The 19,644-nt window shown below is 37.4% G+C and overlaps 1 protein-coding gene across 5 annotated transcripts in view; it reads left to right on the forward strand.

Moving 5' to 3' along the window:
• The window catches only part of Gp150 (glycoprotein 150), a 148,827-nt gene that overhangs the window by 121,697 nt on the left and 7,486 nt on the right, over positions 1 to 19,644 (forward strand). For all 5 annotated transcript variants that reach the window (XM_067776653.1, XM_067776655.1, XM_067776654.1 and 2 more), the window contains exons 3-4: positions 7,661 to 8,044; positions 8,103 to 8,364. In XM_067776653.1, coding sequence (XP_067632754.1) covers positions 7,671 to 8,044; positions 8,103 to 8,364 — 636 coding nt within the window. In that variant the 5' untranslated portion in view covers positions 7,661 to 7,670. The remainder of the gene's footprint in view (positions 1 to 7,660; positions 8,045 to 8,102; positions 8,365 to 19,644) is intronic.

Consider the following 19,644-nt stretch of genomic DNA (forward strand, 5'->3'; position numbering starts at 1 on the left):
CATCATTAAGAAAAAAATACATTCAATTACAAAAAAGCATTTCTAAGCGGGGTCGCCCCTCGAAAGTGGTTTGGCAAACACTCCGAAAGGTTTCTGCTATTAAAAACCTTTTCAGGGAAAATTCATCTGCCGTTCGGAGTCGGCATAATAAAGTATATATTTGTAGGAAAAACTAAAAAGGGGCAAGATGCAAACTTGAAGAGAAGCTCAGTTATCAAGTATATATTTGTTTTTATTTATAATTTATCACGCTTCAGGCCTGCTTATTCAATCGTTTATTTGTTAATTTAGCAATATCTGGCTCCGTCTTAAAATGCTGTGATTATTATTTCCTTGTGCCAAAAAATCTCAGAACGTGTGTTAACTGATCCTATTGCCCTACTATGAAAAAAATTTACATACAAAAAAATAAATATTTTATTTCATAGTTTTGATATCGGCTCACACTTCGGCCAAAAAGCCGCCTGAATATGCATTGCAATGTGATATTTTGGAGAAAAATCTATAATTTTGTTAATCGGTCTTGGTTTAAGTATATATTTTAGTGGCGCAAATAAATCTATTTTTTCATCACTTTTGCTATCGCTTCCGTACAAATAACCAGACTGGAGGATAAGTGACCATCAGACCAAACCTAAACAAAAAGCACCAGTTTTGTATAAATGGATCGAAGTGGTAACCGTATCCGCTATGTCAAAAGTACCGTTATTCGAATCTGCTGTGAACTTGCTACACTTCCAGAGAGATAAATTCTAAAAATTCTTACTGAAAGCTAAAAATTTGCATGAAAATTCGCGGAATTTTCCCGAATTTTAAAAAAGGTCTTAAGTGTATATTTGGATTGTTGGTATTATATAATAAAACATATTTTTATAAAAATATCGAAAATAATGAAGGTCGGAGCAAAACTTAGTAAAAACTGGAAAAATCTGAGTGATGATGACTTTAGTAGATGAGTGTAGATATGTATGTGTGTTTGTATGAAAAATTTTAAGGTCATTTTATCTTACTTAAAAAGTTGACTTAAATCGCCCTCCCCTGCGCCCCCCTCCCCCGCCCAAATCGTGCTGGATCCGCCCTTGACCTTATGTAGCATACTACTTCCAAAGACTATGCTTTCGCTTACACTTGATTTACGTTTTCATTCTGGATTCCCCAATATAATGAGCAATGATGTTTGCACATCAATAACGAATGTATTGGTGCACTTACATACGTTTTAAACAGTAACAGTTATTTGCAATCTCTGGATTAAATATGTAGGTACTTATAAGCATTATTTGCATAAAGACAAGACGTTTGTACAATACCAAATATTTGTCAGCACATACGAGTACGTATGTACATATTTGCATATATATTTACTATAAAATTTCAGGTACACAATACTCATACATACATATGTATGCATGTTAACTGTTACCCACTAAACAAATGATGGGAGTAAACAATTTTAAGAATTTAAGACGTCGGCAGAAGCACAGCTTTCTGCTTTTCTTTGGCCGACTGTAAAATCAAATACCTTAATATCGCTTATAAGATTCTCAGCATCATTCATTTGGTGATCATATATCATGTGCTTATGGTACTTTGAAGTCAAGTTCTACAAGTCTATTTGGGCCCGTATATCTAAAAGCCGCAGAAAATATTTCGCAGTTGGCAGAAGACAAGAAACAGATATCCTGCTATGTTGGAAGAAACAATTGCAGAAGGACGTGGTATTACCGATTGAAGTCAATTATCGCGGAGAAACGACTGCATGTAACTTGGATATACATAGGGGCATATGGGCTCGTTGGTTCCCCCCATAAATTCAGAAAACAAATATTCAGAAACACATTTTTTCAGAAAACATTAGTCAGAACTCTTTTTTCCGAAAGCGAACACTCAGAAGTCAAAACTCAGGAACAAAAACTCAGAAATCAAATTTCAGAAGTCAAAATTCGGAAGTCAAATTTCAGAAGTCGAATTTCAGAAGTAAAATTTCAGAAATAAAATTTCGGAAGTCAAAATTCAGAAAGTAATCAGACTTCTGAAATTTTACTTCTGAATTTTTTCTCAGGCTGGAACACAGCAACGATGAAAGAATGCGTTATATTCATCGAATTATGGAATATGTATAACATCACCAAATTCGGCGAAGTCTGTACAAATAATTCCATCGAAAGGTGGCACAACGTCATTCGAAGTGCGTTTGGGACACACCCTAATATATTTAATTGCATAAATAAAATAAAAAACTATCAGGCGATACATAATAGAAACAAAACTGCAGCAATTTTCAGCTGGAGGCGAGCCATATCGGAAATGCAAGAAAAAATATAAAGGCTTTGCTTTTTTAATGCTGTAAATTCAAAAGGTCGCGGGTTCAAATCGAGCTCAAGGCCTAACAATAAAGGTTTCATGATTTTTCTTAATTGAAACAACAAAGATTGTTAATACATTCCAGAGCACGGGGAAAAAGTGTCAATAAATTATGACACTATGGCATCATTGCCATGAAACAAGTCCAATTTTCACATCCATTCTGCAACACATGTTGCAGTGCTGTGAATATCAATTGGCAAGAAACAGGGTAGAAGTAGAAATAATGAAGACAAAAAAACAACCCCTGTTATAGCTGAATGGTTATAGCAGCGGCGCCTAAACGTTTCCCATGAAGGAATTTAGCAGTTCCCGAAATGGATCTATACAACGAGCTTTGGCAGTTGTCTAAATTTTTTTTTTCTTCTATTCTAATTTATAATTTTTTCAATTAAGAAAAATTTTATCGTAACAATAATATTGATAAAATAATTATTGTTGGGCCTTGAGCTCGATTCGAAACCGGGATCTTACAAATCAGTAGGCCGATATAACAACAAAAATTGTAAATTCATTTGAAAAAGATAAACGCGAAAAAAATTAATTAATTACATGCTTGCTATTGCACACAAATTTGACTTCTGAAATTAGACTTCTGAGTTTTCACCTCTGAATTCTGTCTTCTGAAATAAGGGTCCTGACTAATGTTTTCTGAAAAAATGTGTTTCTGAATTTTTACTTTATGAATTTATGGGGGGCACCGGGCTCATTACAGAGAGATTTCAGGCGTCAATGTAAAAGCTGTATATATGGCGCATTTTTTTTTTTTGTGGGTTCAGATGTATCTACATAGATACTTTCATATAGGCATATCGTCGAACTTTGTTTTAAGGCTGACTCTGAGCTTTGTCGGCTTGATAGGCTATGAAAACGCGCTAATCCAATAGTTTTGTGTTACGTACACGAAAAATTAACACTGTTAAAATTTACCTTAAACAGCATATCGCGCCACTCAAATTCTAAATTGCGTGGGTATGAAATAAAGTAATTTACATACAATGGCGCTAAAAAAATATTTGCAACATTTGCCATGAATTAGGCCCCCCAGTGTATTAGGAGCTTTGAATATACCCGAGGCAGGTATGCATGTCGTAAGAGGCGACTAAAATACAAATCTGATTCAAGGGGTTATCAGCGCAATTTATAGCTTCTCCTACCCAATTGTCGGCCGAAGCTCTGGCGACTCCAAGTCCCTCATGGATCTAGAGGGTGTGGGTGGGCAACATGGCCTAGAAGGTTTCATGTGGTCATACTTAATCGTTCCCGAGATGGTCGAGCTAGTGCCTTAATGGTGCTTGGTGACACTCCCAAAACCTTCGGCGAGTGTCCTTATCGCTACAACAACAACAACCATGACTTTGGCTCAATAAATTGATTACGGATGTCGAATTATTGAAAACAAACAAATAATATAAAGGAAGTAAAATACAAGTAGTGATATATTTCCGAGGAGATTGTGGCCGGGCAGATGAATTGTCGCTGAGAAACTGCTCATGACAGAACTATTCTCGGAGTATTTACAAACCTACTGTCCAGGGACTAATCCACTTAAAAACATTTTTTTCTATTGGAAAACATTTTTGTACATATTTTTTATGTTGCTTTTCGGGGGTCTTGAACTCAGGGCCTTTGGTGCGGTAGGTGAGCACGCTATCACCACAGCATGGTGGCTACAATATCCCGAGTGCCAATCTTAAAGCTTTTCTGAGCTATAAGCAGAGTGCGAACCTCACATTTCTCTTCCAAAGAAGAGTTTATCGTAAGAGATGGGGCGTGAAAATTATTGTACCTTATAAGTGTTGTCTCTCTCAGACTTCGAAAATCTACTTTCAACCAAATTTTCACTATACGCGAAATCCTGGAGATAAGATAAGAGAATCGACATTCGTCTCCACTTTATCGGCTTCAAAGCAGCTTTTAGCAGCACAATAATTAGATGCGTGTTTCAGTATTATCCGAATGACATAGAGCAACACCACCAGGTCCGTGAAGATTATAAAAGATTTCGCCATGCCTTTCAAAACCAAATGAGAAAGCTGGTGAAGATAATTCAAAGAGTATCCTAAGTAATAACGTCAATTTTCCTTATTACCACTTCAAATGGCAGCAATATTAATTGAATTTATGACCGTATGACATGATCACATCAAATTTCAAATTTTACAGTTCCCTGATCACTGGTACTGATACCATTTCGCTATTTTGAATTGCTCTTTCTCCTGACGCTTCGTCTACCTACATATGTAGGTAAATTTGGGTATCGGTCCGTATAAGTAATGTCCGCGGACCTTATTTCATATTCAAAAGGGAAATTACGCATGTTGATAAAAGGAAGTAAAGGCCACGGGCGTGTTTTTCTTGTGCGTTATTTTATATTTCAGAAAGGCATGAATTTAGTATTTTTTATGATATTTTAAAAAAGCCAGTGCTGTAGAAAAAGAACAGTAATCAGTACTTGAAGTTATCAGGGCGAGTATTGTCAAACGCGACCCCATTTTGTAATATTGACCTCACCTGTCTGTGTTATTGCATCATGATTTCCAGTTCAATACAGAAAACTTGCACGGTTTTTATTCCAGACTTTTATTTAAATTTTGGCTGAATCAGTTTACATTTCACACAAAACGTCGTCAGATCAGTTTCTAATCCGATATCTCTGGTAAGGATAGAAACGTGGAAAAGTGGATCTTATGGTGTGCAGCGAATAAAGTCCCAAAAACTTTGCTGACTAGGTCATGCAGTTCGAATGTATGATTACGCACCGGAATAGAAGACTCTTACCGACCCTCGTATTTTGCATCAAAGGAAAGGGATTTAGGAGAAATAGGTGATGAAAGACGTGTGGAGGGACGCAACAAATTAAATGGGGTTGCACTGTAATTACAGCCCTTGGTCGGGAAAAATCCCGAGTCGCTCCGGTACATATTATAGGCTGCCTTGAGAAGAGTGATGAAAGACGTAAAAACCATTGGTTACCGGGAAGTAGGGATGACTGGCGTGACTCCCTACACAGAGGCTTAAATAGCTGGCGGTAAGCGCCAATTCATGAATAAATGAATGCATAAGATCACAGCTTCGTACATAAGTACATACAAGAAAACACGAATAACTGTTTAAATTGAAATTTCATTCTTTTAAAGTTGATTTTATCATTTTAACCATAATTGTATATCTGATTTCGCAATGTACGACGCACAATAATTGAAAAAGTTTTTAACTTGTTAATGTTATTGTACTTAAACTTAAAAATATGCTTACAATGAAATCGAAGCAGAAACATCCATATATGATAGATAGAACTAAACAAGTTATCGGTGAAACTGCCGGAAAAGATAAAAATAATGTCGCTATAATGAACGTTGATTTGATGATAAGTCTGAGGCAAAGATTGTCACAAGCAATTTTAGGAGTTAAATTTTTGCATAAGTTCTCTAAAAAATTAAAATTAAAGTAAATTCTAGTTGACAAAATATGTATATTGTAACGCATCCATTCAATTGGAGTGTTATCACATTGGATGTGGAAGCAGAAAGCAGGCGGAGCTTTATTGATGTATTGAGAGATTATAGCAGTCAATCCATAATTCAGGAATGTAAAGATTTGACGAAGAGCAAAGGAAGAGGAAATACAGGCCCTACTCAAGGCGTTCTGTAGGACTTATAGGGATTTGCCGATATTTCTAAGGGACTTCATAAATGAAGGCATAGATCTGAAAGCTTTCCATGTAGCAAATTTGGGATTTTATTCATTGGCGGTGACAATTTTAACAAGTGCAAAACTTCGCGCCTAGTTGTCGACCGGTTATATGGCAGATAGTTCTTAGGAAGTTTCGCTTTCGCTAATTCCCACCCGGTTTCCTATTCGAACAGTTCTAATTATTCATACACATCCATCGATCACCGATACTTCTTTTAGCTACTGTTTTTTTAACTGGTACAGATCGCAATACTAAATGGCTAGGGCTGTCTGGATTTGTAATTAGTTCGTAATTTTACTGCGTGGTTTTTACAAATTTAATAATTCGCAAATACTGACGAGGTTTAAACGCCTCCAAAAATAATAAAAGTTTAGCTGATAAATGTTTTTCGTTTGTGCATATGTATGTGCAACTAATTTTAAAAAGATAAACAGCATTTTTTTTAATTGCTGCGTTGTTTATATTCAATAATTACTTGAAAAATATTCAGCTTACAAGAGACGTTATTTTTTATGCATGCATACAGCAGCGAACACGAAAATTGCAGTGAAAATTTTTACCGAATTTTCTTTTCTTTCTTTTTTATTTTCAATAATTTAAGAAAAAACGTCCAGGCATTTTGAGACGGAGAAAATTTTACGAAAATGTCGAAATTTTTGTTTAGTGTTTTTAGAATTGTTTAAGTATACAGTTTTGTAGCCCAACCAATGTTAGTCTAGCAAAGTAAAAGTTATGTCTCGCCAAACTCGGATTGCTTTTCGAAAATATTTTACGAAGCGTTTTTGATTTACTTCCCAATATTAAAATAAAGATATGCGTCCTCAGCTTGAAAGAAAGTATAAAACACCCTTCGGAAGAAAGATTTTCCAAAATCAATACGAGTTTTGAGAAATCTATGACTTCTACTTTGTTGTTTTAGAAACTAAATACTCAAAAAAATTTAGAAAATTTTAATTAAAAAATTTCCTTTTTCATAAATTTTCGGTTCTTTTCGAAAATGTTTTGTAGGCTCGTTTGCGTAGTTTCGACTACCAAATAATTAAAGTTTTCTCTTAAATTATCGAAAAAAGAACTTAATTGACAAGTTTTGATAAATATTGCCACTCCTTATTTCGTGCTCGCTACTGTACATATTATGTACATCTATGTAAGCGGCCGCCCTGGTATGATGGTAGCGTGCTCCTCCATCCACACCTAAGATCGCGGGTTCACGCCCCGCTTGTTTTTTCAATTAGACGAAAATTTTTCTAAGCGAGGTTGCTCCTCCGCAGTGTTTGGCAAGCACTCCGAGTATATTTCTGCCATGAAATGCTCTCAGTGAAAACTCATCTGCCTTGCAGATGCCGTTCAGAGTCGGCATAAAACAAGTAGGTCCCGTACCGCCATTTGGTACGTAAAACTAAAAAGGTGCACGACGCAAATTGGAAGAGAAGCTCGGCCTAAAATCTCTTCGGAGGTTATCGCGCCTTACAATTATTTTTATTTATATGTGTATACTTATTATCGAAGAACAGCTTATATAGCTTATTGATTATATCATAAAAATTTAGTTTGATATAACTTAATTTAAATTAATTGTCATGATCATTATTTTTTCAGCTCACACACTATGGGTAAACATCATGCACTGGTGTTGCTGGTGCTTCTCGCGCTAGCAGAATTTCAGCTTTCTTTCACAAACTCCATAAATTCGATCGATTCATCTTTACTTAAAAATAATCTTTTGGACGATGTACTCAAAGAGAATACAAACGAGCTTACACATTCGACAGAACATGGTATTCGTATTTCCACACCCAAAGTAAAAACAAGACCGCATACTTTTGGTGAAACAACAGAAACTGCAAAGCTTGCCAAGAAATCCAACGATGTTGCAGCCGCCCCATCGTCTACAGCAGCGACGCAACAGCAAATGAGCGATGAAACACTGAACGATCTCATCGAAGCATCAAAACATAGCTACGCACTTGCCGATGATCCAAGGTAAGAAAGATCAAATACATGTCTTTGTACGCTCATAGCCGTTATTGTTTACGTATAGATTTAACAAAATGTTGCCCAATAAACTGAAAACGGAAAATTCCACCACTATAAATAATAGTAATAAGAGTGAAGAAAATTACTACGATTATGATAGCGATGATTACGATGAAGAGTACAACTACATCGATGATGTTGGCACAACAGTATCTAGCACTCAGAAAACAAAGTCCAGTACGACATCAAAGCCAGCTGAAGATTTTGATGCCGTGCTGAAGCATAGCAAAAAAGTGGAAATGAAGCCAATCAAGGAAGAAAAGTTGGTAAGATATTTGTAAAAAAAATTGGCGTTTCATTCTCGTTACTATACCTACGAATACAAAAATAGAAGCAAACAATTGTAACAAATTTTAAGCGATTCTTTTTTATTTCTTTATACCCAGCGTGCTATGTACACAAGGATGTTGTAACTTTGACTGTTTAACGGTAGTACATAATGGCTTAAAGAAATTGAGATAGATATAGCGGACACCTAATACTAAGTACAAACACACACCAAATTGGCAATTTATACCATTTGGGCAATTTCTTACGCAATTTATCATATAATAAATTGTAACAATAAATTGCCAATTTAAAAAAAAAAATTGGGTAATAAATAGTTTCAAACTGCAAATGCAACCTTGTAAAGTGTGTTCGTTGAGTAGATTTAAACGTCAGTTACGCATGGCTTAACTATATGATTGGTCATCTCATCAGCTGATTTTATTTTTTTCATTTCACTGGAGTAGAGGTTGTCAAAAGAAGATGGCAAACTCCAAATTAAACCAAAACATTGAACACATTTTCTTATAATACACAAAAATCTCAAAGTTTTATGTTTTAATTCCATTCCATTCGCCTAATACCAACACGTACATTTTGACAGTCTGAACAAAGGTATTGTTGTTGCTATAGAGATGAGCCAACCAGCTATCAAATTACTATTGTGTAAGCTAAATTGAGTTGTAAGAACACCACTCAATTTAAATTGAAATTGCCTCAATTTATTTTTCTGTTTGAACATAGTATAAGTTAATTATTATTTCAAATTTACAAATTGAAAACGTTGCCCAAACTCAAAAATGTATCAAAAACGTTGCTTTGCAATAATTTTCAATTAATAAAACAAATATTTTTCAAGGTTCGATTCGAGCTCAAGGCCAGAACAATAATATTTTTCAAATGATAAATATTGTTATTTTTTAATTTTTCTAAATTTGAAAAATTGTATTTTGGTTTTGGCATAGTAAGTAGACATTTTTTCAGACAACCTGCCATAGCTGCGCAGATAGATCCATTTTGAAGGGTGCTAAGCCTTCATCAGCAGTACGATTTAGGCACGCTACGCTAACCATTTAGCTATACAGCGGTGGTTTGTTTAACTGACAAATAAATAAATCCATATAGTAAAACTTTAGTACCCTACAAATAATAGCATATGTACATATGATTCTGTCTTAACTCTATGATCTTATTTTATAATTGAAAAAGTTCTGTGTCTTATTTTCACGCTTATTTAGATTAGGATCGGTTTCTCTTATGAGAACCAACAGTAGGTACCCATCATAGCGACATCCCAGAATCCTTGATACCGACTTTCAATCATTTTCATTTGCTGCTGAAACCTTTCGCCATGCTCGTCACTTTCGTCGCCAAGAATTTGCGGGAAAAATTTAAATGGGAGTGTAGAAAATAGAGGTTAAGATTTCTTCTCGAACACAAGCGAGATTTTCGAAACCCGAGAAATAGAGAACTCGACTTCTCGCAAGATTCTCGTGTCTCGAAGTCCTCGTAAATCTCGTAAACCTCGCGAGCTTCTCGACATTCTTACTTAATCGTGTATGAATAGTGTTTATACACTTGTTTTTTTTTTTTACTTGTGGCTGTTTTGTTGATTATATTGCTTCAATGACATTTAACTCAAAACGTATTTATTATACATATAATTTTGTTCACAATATTTTATTTTTAACGAGACATCAAGAACACTGCTTCTCGCGAGATTCTCAAATTTCGAATTACTCGTAAGGCTCGCGAAATTTTCCAATCTCGAATTACTCGTAATACTCGCGATCTTCTCGACTTTCAATTCAGTCGCTGCATTGACAATATTCTTTACATTTCGGGGTTTTTACTTGTGGGTTGCGGACATTTTGGCTTGTGCTCTATATAAAACAACAATGAATCGATTAAGTTGAATGTCGAGAAGCTCGCGAGCCTTACGAGTAACTCGATATTCGAGAATCTCACGAGCCTTACGTGTTATTCGAGATTCGAGAATCTCGAGAGCCTTACGAATAATTTTAGATTCGAGAATCTCGCCAGAAGGCGAGACTCGCGATAAATCTCTTTTCGAACATGTTCGAGAAATCGTAAGCTCTAGTAGAAAATAAATTTTTAAAGACATTTACTCCTGAAAAAAAATAAAAAAGTATATTAGTATATAATTTTCTTAGCCTGGATTTATCTTTCAATTCAGAAAAAAATTTGTGTTTACATTTTTTTTCATCCTTGTTTGTTCGGAACTGGATGATGAATTCAGGTTTAGGGCTATATATTCTCATGTAAATTTAAAAATTGTCATACAAATTTTTTGTTTATCGGGCAGATATGTTTTAAAGTTAACTGACAAAACGGTCTTAAATATGTTTTTTTATTTACCCATTTCCGCATAGTTTTTGATTAAGTCGTTTACTATCATCTCGTAGTTACGACTTTGGTGTTTGCCTAAAAAAGAAGTAACGATCTTTTCAAAAGAATCCCACGCTGCTGCCTCTACTGGTGACAATAGTTCTTTGAAATGGTTATTGGTCATCATTTTCTTATTTGCGGTCCCACAAAAAATCCTTCCTTTATTTTTGCTTCTGAAATCTCTGGGAAGATTGTCTTCAAATGATGAATAGCTTCGCCTTCTTTGTCCAAAGCCTTGACAAAGTTTTTGATAAGGCCGAGCTTGATGTGGAGCGGAGGTAGAATTATTGTTCCTTCTTTATAAGTGGGGAGTATTTTATGTTATCCGCGCCAACTTGAAACTCGATTCGTTCTGGCCAATCCTTTATGATGTATTGGTCTTGACGAGCTCGGCTATCCCATTTGCATAGAAAGCAACAGTATTTTGTATATCCACTTTGTAGACCACAAAGCATTCCAACGACTTTAAGATCGGTACATGTTTTCCAATCATGTTCTTCGTATTTGATTAATTTGAGCAATTTTTGCATTATCTCATACGCAGGGCCGTAGAGAGAAAATCCGGGCCCAGGACTAAACAATTTACGGGCCCCTATAAAAAATCCAAAAACACATTTGATTAATTTGGATTACATCAAACAAAATTTTTGCCACATCAACTAAATGATTTTTGGACTATGAGCTGAAAATAAAATTACCTAAAGTCTGAAAGACTGTGAAGAGAGCTCGGTAAATTTTTTTTTTTTTTTTTTGAGGATGTCCTATCGTTGTGGACTGCTGCTGAAAATATTAAAACAGTTTTGCACAACTCCGAAGAAAGTAATCGCAGCCGTACAACATTCGAGTTTTTGTCGAGAATGTGACGTAGTGCTCCTGGCAGTGTATCGTATAGCTTCTTCCACACCTGGAATTTCGAATATCCACCAGGACAACAAATTGTAGGTCGATTTAAAGTAATGGTGGTCAACAGACGACGTGGTAGGCTATAAAAAGCATTGCTACTGGCAATCCACACCAACCAGTCACGCTCCACTTTCTCTCCATTTCGCAAGAATCTGTTTAACAACGAGGTAGGAAATGCCTCGTCATGACAATGACGTGGAAAAATAACAGGACACTTTTGATCATCTCGGCGAATTATTTCGTTGACTTCTTCAGATCACAAAAATCATTATTCACGGTACCGATGGCGAAGTCGTTTAAATAATCTGGACTTTGATACAGAGTTGATGGTATTGTGTCAGTGTCACCACGAAACATTACGATTTCGGATTCATGTAAACATACATTTTTGTTTGAAGTTTTTATTGTCTCCTCACTGTTCCAAGGCCCAGGCAAAAAATCATTATCAATATTCGTTGCTTTTGAAATTCGGCTTAAAATTTGCACATGGAACAACTAAAGACTCTCCTGAATTAAAAAAAATGTTTTAGTACCTGTAAATCGCGGGCCTCCCGAGAAACACATTTGTGATGTTTTTATTGTCTCCTCAGGTCCAGGCAAAAAATCATTATCAATATTCGTTGCTTTTGAAATTCGGCTTAAAAACTGCACATGGAACAAAAAAAAATTTCTTAGTACCTCTAAATCTCGGCCCCCCTGAGAAGCCCGGGGGGAATCCCCCCATTCCCCTACCCCCTTCTCGGCGGGCCTGCTCATACGTTTCCTTCGTATTTACTGCATGCGCGATCGGGATAGATGGCTTTTGGTTGCCAATATGCAATAATACGGCCTTTAAACTTAATTTATTGCCGTCTATGAACAATCGCCACTCTTTTGAATCATATGGTTCACCAAACTATTTGAATAGACCAGGAATGACTTTTCAGTAACAAACACTGTCTTCCTGTACTTGGAAAATTGTTCGTGACGAGTTCTGTAATATGTTACGTTAACATCGGATGAAAAAAATTTAAATTGTTGCATACGAGAGGCGTGTAGTTCGACCTTTACCTTTAATAATTCCAAATCCCTTATCCAATCATTGAGTTGTGCTTCTGACAAAGAGTCTCTTTCGTTTTCCGTTTGAAATCCAGTACAACATGATGCCGCGTTTTCAGATATTGCTGTTGACAATGAAACTGGAGCTGGAACAAAAGTTAAATTTGATTCTGGCAATGTAGCTTCCGTTGAATTTAGTTCTGGTAATGATACTGTAGATGCGTTCGGATAGGTTACTTTTCTTGACTTTCCAACCCCAAGTACTTTTGTAGTACAAAAATAGCAGTCCGTTGAATGGCAAGTTGGTTCCCTCCACTTCATTAGTGTAATAAATTTCATATGTCGCCTAAATAGATAGCTATATGGTTGGCTCATCTGTACAGTAACAAAATATGTCTGTTCAAATTGTCAAAATCTGTGTATTGGTGTTGGTGCGAATGGTATGGAATGGAAACATAAAACTTACCAGTTTTTGTATGTGTAAGAAAATGTTGCCAATGTGTTGATTTCATTTTGAGTTTGCCATCTCCTTTTGACAATCCCATCGACCATGCAATGAAATAAATAAAATCAGCTGATGAGATGAGCCAACCATATAATTGAACCATGATATATAGTTTCAGAAATTAGTCAGCTATGCAATAAAAGGGAGCAAATTCCTAATTTTTACGACGCACCTTTTTGTTCCGGTTTCCAAAAAATCAATTCGAGTCGACATGTAGTGCACACAGTATTCGGTGTCCATGGCTTTTAGGCTCAATTCCAAAGTACTTATAGTATGTAACTTTCAAAGGATTTGAAAACACACGTCGCATCCGTTTAACGATAAATTGACCGCAGATGAAACAGAACATATCTGGATCATTTGTACACTCAAACTCTCGCACCCTTTTATTCATATTATATTTTTAAGTAAATGACGGGCTATAAACTGCAATTATAAACTGAACAGTCTTGCATATATTATGAAGGAACAAGGCGCTTGTACTATTATTTATACTTAGATCAAGTAAAAATTCAAGCCTGCCTAGACAAAAAAGTTCCCTAGTTCTAGAAAGAAAACACTACCTGCCTTAAAAATATGCTCTTGCTTGAAATGTACCTGGGTTTGAGAAAACGACACTAACAGTTTTTTGTAGCTAGTAACCCTTCGACAATCTACCTGCTAACTAACTGATATACGAATACTGACACATATGTACCAGAAGGGTAATTAAGTATTAAATGTATATATTTACTTGAATGCTTATAACTTTTTTACTAGTCCACAGATTTTGGTGAATGAAAGCTTATTTTTTTGTATTAAAACAGAGCTTAGAGAAAAAAAAATCTGTAAAAAAATAAAAAGTTTTCGAGATCCTTCCTCGCAAAGTACAATTTTTTTTATAATTTTACAAAAACAAAAAAAAAATTAAAAAATCCGTAATGATTGTTCGATATCTTTGAATCTGCAGGGCCTAGCAAAAAGTGTTGTATGCATTTTATTACCTTTTAAAAGCTTCAAACCGTTTTAGAATTACTCAATTCGTTCTTGAGATATATATTGTAACGAATTTACTTGCAAATCCTCTTATTTGCCCTTCTGCTAAGTTCGAATCACTAAACTGTTGAATAAATAACTCCTATATTGAATAATGGAAAAATTGCCTTTATTAAAGTACTTCACAATAACACTTATACTTTGCAACTAGCTGGCTTAATAACCAAACTGATTGATAGCTGAAATGAAAACTGATTTCTCGCCTCTACTGTCGCGCCTTTTATACTTTTTGATTTCTCATTGCATACTTCTAGGCTTTTCCATTCCAGAACTTACTAGTTAGTTATCAGCTACAAAATCGCCAGCCACAACTACGTTTATAACTTCTCATTTGAGTAATACTTGCACAAATTATTTCCCTCTCTTGTGAGCAATTCAGAATATCTTATATGCATGTGTTTGTGCATTGCTTCTCCGCTGCTCGTATACGTACATATGTGTAGACGCAATTATTGATTCGTTTATGTAGATACATAATGATTGATCTATGGATGTGCATGATATCACTGTTTAGCATCGGCTTAGAGATGGCGGTACCCCTTAGTGTTCCTAATATTGTAACACTGCCCTCCACTTAAGTCTGACCGTCCCGATCAGACAAATCTCTCGATCTAAACGCTGCTAGCCTCTCCAAATGAACCACTTTCATTTTGGTTCGTGGTTTGCCAATGGTTTGTATGCGGTACACTACATCGTTGATCCGTTTTACAACTTTGTATGGGCCTTCCCAGTTACACTGCAATTTCGGGGACAAACCTTTTTTTCGTTGTGGGTTGTATAGCAGCACCAAATCTCCTTCCTGAAACTCTTCCGATTTAATTGCTTTATCGTACCTCGCTTTCATCTTGTCACTCAGAATCTTTGCTCGTTGCCTTACCAGATCGTGTATCTCTCTCAGCTCTTCTTCCAAGACCCAGTGGATTTCTTGACATTCCTCTCCGCATCGGCATCTATCCCATACTTCAAATCAGCTGGCAGTCGAAGGTCATTGCTAAAAATTACATTTGCGGGAGTTTGGCCCGTTGTCTCATGTACTGCCGATCGGTAGGACATCAAGAATAATGATATGTGTGTATCCCAGTCCTTATGGTACTTGTCTACTACTTTCCTTAAATGCTCCTCCAATGTTCTATTGAAACGTTCCACCATACCATCGGACTGAGGATGCAATGCAGTTGTCCGTGTTTTTCGAATGCCTAACTTCTTGCACATTTCTTGGAACACAGCTAATTCAAAATTCCTGCCTTGGTCAGAATGCATCCATTGGTACACCATACCTTGCAACCCATTCGTTTGTAACCACTTCTGCTACTGTTTCTGCTTCTTGGTTTGGGATTGGGTATACCTCTGGCCATTTACTGAAATAATACATATCCACCAGTACGTATTTGTTTCCGTGGTTGCTAGTAGGAAATGGACCTGCGACATCCACGGCGATCCTTTCAAATGGTGCACCTGAAATATACTGCTTCATCTGGCCATGACTTCGTGTTTTGGGCCCTTTCGCTCTGTTGCAAACCTCGCAGTTGGCAATCCACTCGGTGACCGACTGACGCCAACCAACCCAATAGAATCTCTGCTCAATTTTCTCGAGCGTCTTCGTGATTCCAAGATGACCTCCACTTGGACCATTATGCAGCTCGCTGAGCACATCAGTAATCCTCTTTCTGGGAGCAGCTATCAGTTTCTTCTTGCATTTACCATCCTTACTCTCCCATGCAACCGGATATCAATTCTAAACTGTTCCACTGTGCCCAATATGACTTCGCGATGGGACTCTCTGCTGACATCTCTTCTTTGTTTGGTCTTTCGTTTCGTTCGAGCCCTTTCATAACACGTGACAGATCTGTATCTTCTAGCTGACACTTTCTTAGCTGTTCCTTGTCCCATTCATCTGTACCTGTTATAGTCATTAGCCGGACATCTATAATGTCTTCTTTAGCCTCGGCCTTTGAACAGTGCTTGCATTCTAAACTACATGGTCTTCGTGACATTGCATCAGCATTTCTATGGGTACTACCTTTTCGATGCTCAATGGAAAAGTCATAGCTTTGTAGTCGCTCGATCCACCGTGCCAATTGTCCTTCCGGATTACGGAACTGCAGAAGCCATTTCAACGCTGCGTGATCTGTCCTGACGCGGAATCGCTGGCCGTAGAGGTATTTGTGGAAATGTTTAATGCACTCTACCAATGCCAACAGCTCTCTCCGTGTAACGCAATAGTTCCTCTCTGGTTTTCCAATTGAACGGCTGTAATATGCAACTACCTTCTCCTGTCCATCGACCAGTTGTGATAAAACGCCTCCTATAGCATATCCGCTCGCATCTGTATCTAGAATAAACGTTGCTCCTGGAATCGGATATGCCCAAATTGGGGCAGTGCACAAACGCTCTTTCAATGTTTGGAAAGCTACTTCTTGCTCCTTCTTCCATTCAAAAGCTTTATTTTTTCTTGTTAGCTCGTGGAGACTGCGGGCTACGCTGGCAAAATTTGGTACAAAACGGCGGTAATATGTGCACAGCCCAAGGAAACTTCTCAATTCATGCAGACTCTGTGATCTTGGCCAATCCTTTAATGCCTCTATCTTTTCATTCGCTGTACGGATACCTTCTGCCGTTACCTTGTGACCCAAATAATTTACTTCCTTTTTAAACAGCGTACACTTTTTGGGACTTAACTTCAGACCAGCGCCAGCTATTCTCTGGAAAACTTCCTCCAAATTCTTAAGATATTCATCAAAGTTCTTCCCCAATACGATGATGTCGTCCAGGTACACCAAGCATGTTTTCCAATGTAGTCCTTTCAGTACCTGGTCCATGAGTCTCTCAAAAGTAGCTGGTGCATTACAAAGTCCAAAAGGCACCACTGTAAATTGCCAAAGACCATCACCGACACTGAATGTTGTTTTCTCTTTATCTTCCTCCTTCACCTCCACTTGCCAGTAGCCGCTTTTCAAGTCCAGCGTGGAAAACCATTTCGTACCAGATAGCGAGTCCAGAGTGTCGTCAATTCTTGGCGATGGGTAGCTATCCTTTTTCGTTACGTCATTCAGCTTCCGGTAGTCCACGCAAAACCTCATTTTTCCATCCTTCTTCTTTACAAGTACTACCGGTTAACTCCATGGACTAGCTGATGGTTCGATGACACCGCTGTCGCTCATTTCTTGTATGATTTGACTCACAACTTCCCGCTTCGCCAGTGGAACACTACGTGGAGCTTGACGGATCGGCCTCGCATCTCCAGTGTCAATTTGATGTTTCACAACGTTGGTGCGGCCTGGTTTGGAACCATCCTGGTCAAATATGTTCACGTACTTTAGGAGCAGTTGTTTTGCCTTACTCTGATATGCTTCCTGTAGCCCCTGCGTCCATGCCGTGATGTCATTTATAAAACTCTGGATTTTTACCCTCTCGGTGTATTCCACGGGTGCGTCCGCATTTGCGAAATGAGCCAACCTTTCAACATCCGAGGCAAACTCCTGCAAAGTCTCATTCGCTCTTTGGTGACGGTTTTGCAACTCAATTTGGAATATCTGTTTCCTATGCTCGCTTCCATAACGTCTCTCGACAGCGGCCATCAATGCTTCATAGTTGTTCCGCTCTCCTTCGGGAATCGTCTGTAGGATTTCGGCTGCTGGCCCTTTCAATGCCACGAACAGAGCTGCAACTTTATCTTCAGCATTCCAGTGGTTCGCTGCCGACGTCTTCTCAAATTGGAGCTTAAATACCTGGAATGGAACAGAACCATCAAACGTTGGGGATTTTACCTTCAGAGTAGACGTTGAAGTGATTGGACGGTTCAATTGTAACTCCTGAATCCGATCTTTCAAAGCATCCATCTCGGCATCCACTTTATCTTGTCGTTCACTAACAGCCTCCTGCTGCGATGAGAATTTTGTTTCCTGTGCCTCCAGCTTTCTTGAGATACGCTCTTCTTGTGCTTCGAGCTGTAATGTTATGCGTGCCTCTTGTTCTTTTAATTGTTCTGCAATTTGTGACGCCATGTATGTTTTCTGTTCTTCCAATTGTGTTTCCATCTTGGATGTTATACGGTTCTCCTGGGATTCCAGTTGAGATGCCAGTTCAGATGTTATTTCTGCCTTTTGCGATTCTAGTTGGGATGACATTTGCGACGACATTTCTGAAATGCGTGCCTCCTGTGCTTCCAGTTGGGATGATATTTGCGACGACATTGATGTTACTGTCAATGTTTGTGCAGATATTGCAGCTAATATCGTGTTCAAGTCTGTGCTGGTAACTGTCTGCGATGTTTCGTTTTTCTCTTCAATTTTTGTTGTTTCGTCGCCATCAAGATGAAAGACATATTCTTCCCCGTTAATTCCTTCTGCTTCCATTGCCCCTCGCAGTCTTTCCTGCAGTTCGAGTTTATTGCCGGTTGTATTCAATCCATGGGCTTCCAACTCCTTTTTCAGTTGCTGGATCCTTAATTCACTTAACTTCGCCATGTCCTCGTTGTGCTCTGCAACTTTGCAATTTATTCAACAATTCCTCTTCTGACACCAATTGTAACGAATTTACTTGCAAATCCTCTTATTTGCCCTTCTGCTAAGTTCGAATCACTAAACTGTTGAATAAATAACTACAATATTGAATAATGGAAATATGGCCTTTATTAAAGTACTTCACAATAACACTTATACTTTGCAACTAGCTGGCTTAATAACCAAACTGATTGATAGCTCAAATGAAAACTGATTTCTCGCCTCTACTGTCGCGCCTTTTATACTTTTTGATTTCTCATTGCATACTTCTAGGCTTTCCCATTCCAGTTAGTTATCAGCTACAAAATCGCCAGCCACAACTACGTTTATAACTTCTCATTTGAGTAATACTTGCACAAATTATTGCCCTCTCTTGTGAGCAATTCAGATAAGATATATGCATGTGTTTGTGCATTGCTTCTCCGCTGCTCGTATACGTACATATGTGTAGATGCAATTATTGATTCGTTTATGTAGATACATAATGATTGATCTATGGATGTGCATGATATCACTGTTTAGCAACGGATTAGAGATGGCGGTACCCCCTAGTGTTGCTAATATTGTAACAATATGATTAAGTGGACCCAATTTTTTTTTTTTTTTTTTTTTTTTGAAAAAACGGTAATTCGTAAATATCTCAAAACCGTTACCATAGAATTAAAAATAACCTTGATTTTCGGAATCAGAGGGTGATTTTACATAGGAATTTCATAATGGCATCTCTGGTGCAGAAAAAAATGGAATTTGTGATCCAGTGTAATTTGCTATCTACTCGGGCAGCTAAGACCAGAGTAATGCCTGAGCTTAACTTTGGTGTGAGAGAGGGTGGTTAGGGAGTGCTGATTTTGCGTAATATACAGCCCTATTCTGCATTTCGACTTGGA

The sequence above is a fragment of the Eurosta solidaginis genome, chromosome 3 (genome assembly GCF_040869045.1).
Source record: "Eurosta solidaginis isolate ZX-2024a chromosome 3, ASM4086904v1, whole genome shotgun sequence".
NCBI lineage: Eukaryota > Metazoa > Arthropoda > Insecta > Diptera > Tephritidae > Eurosta > Eurosta solidaginis.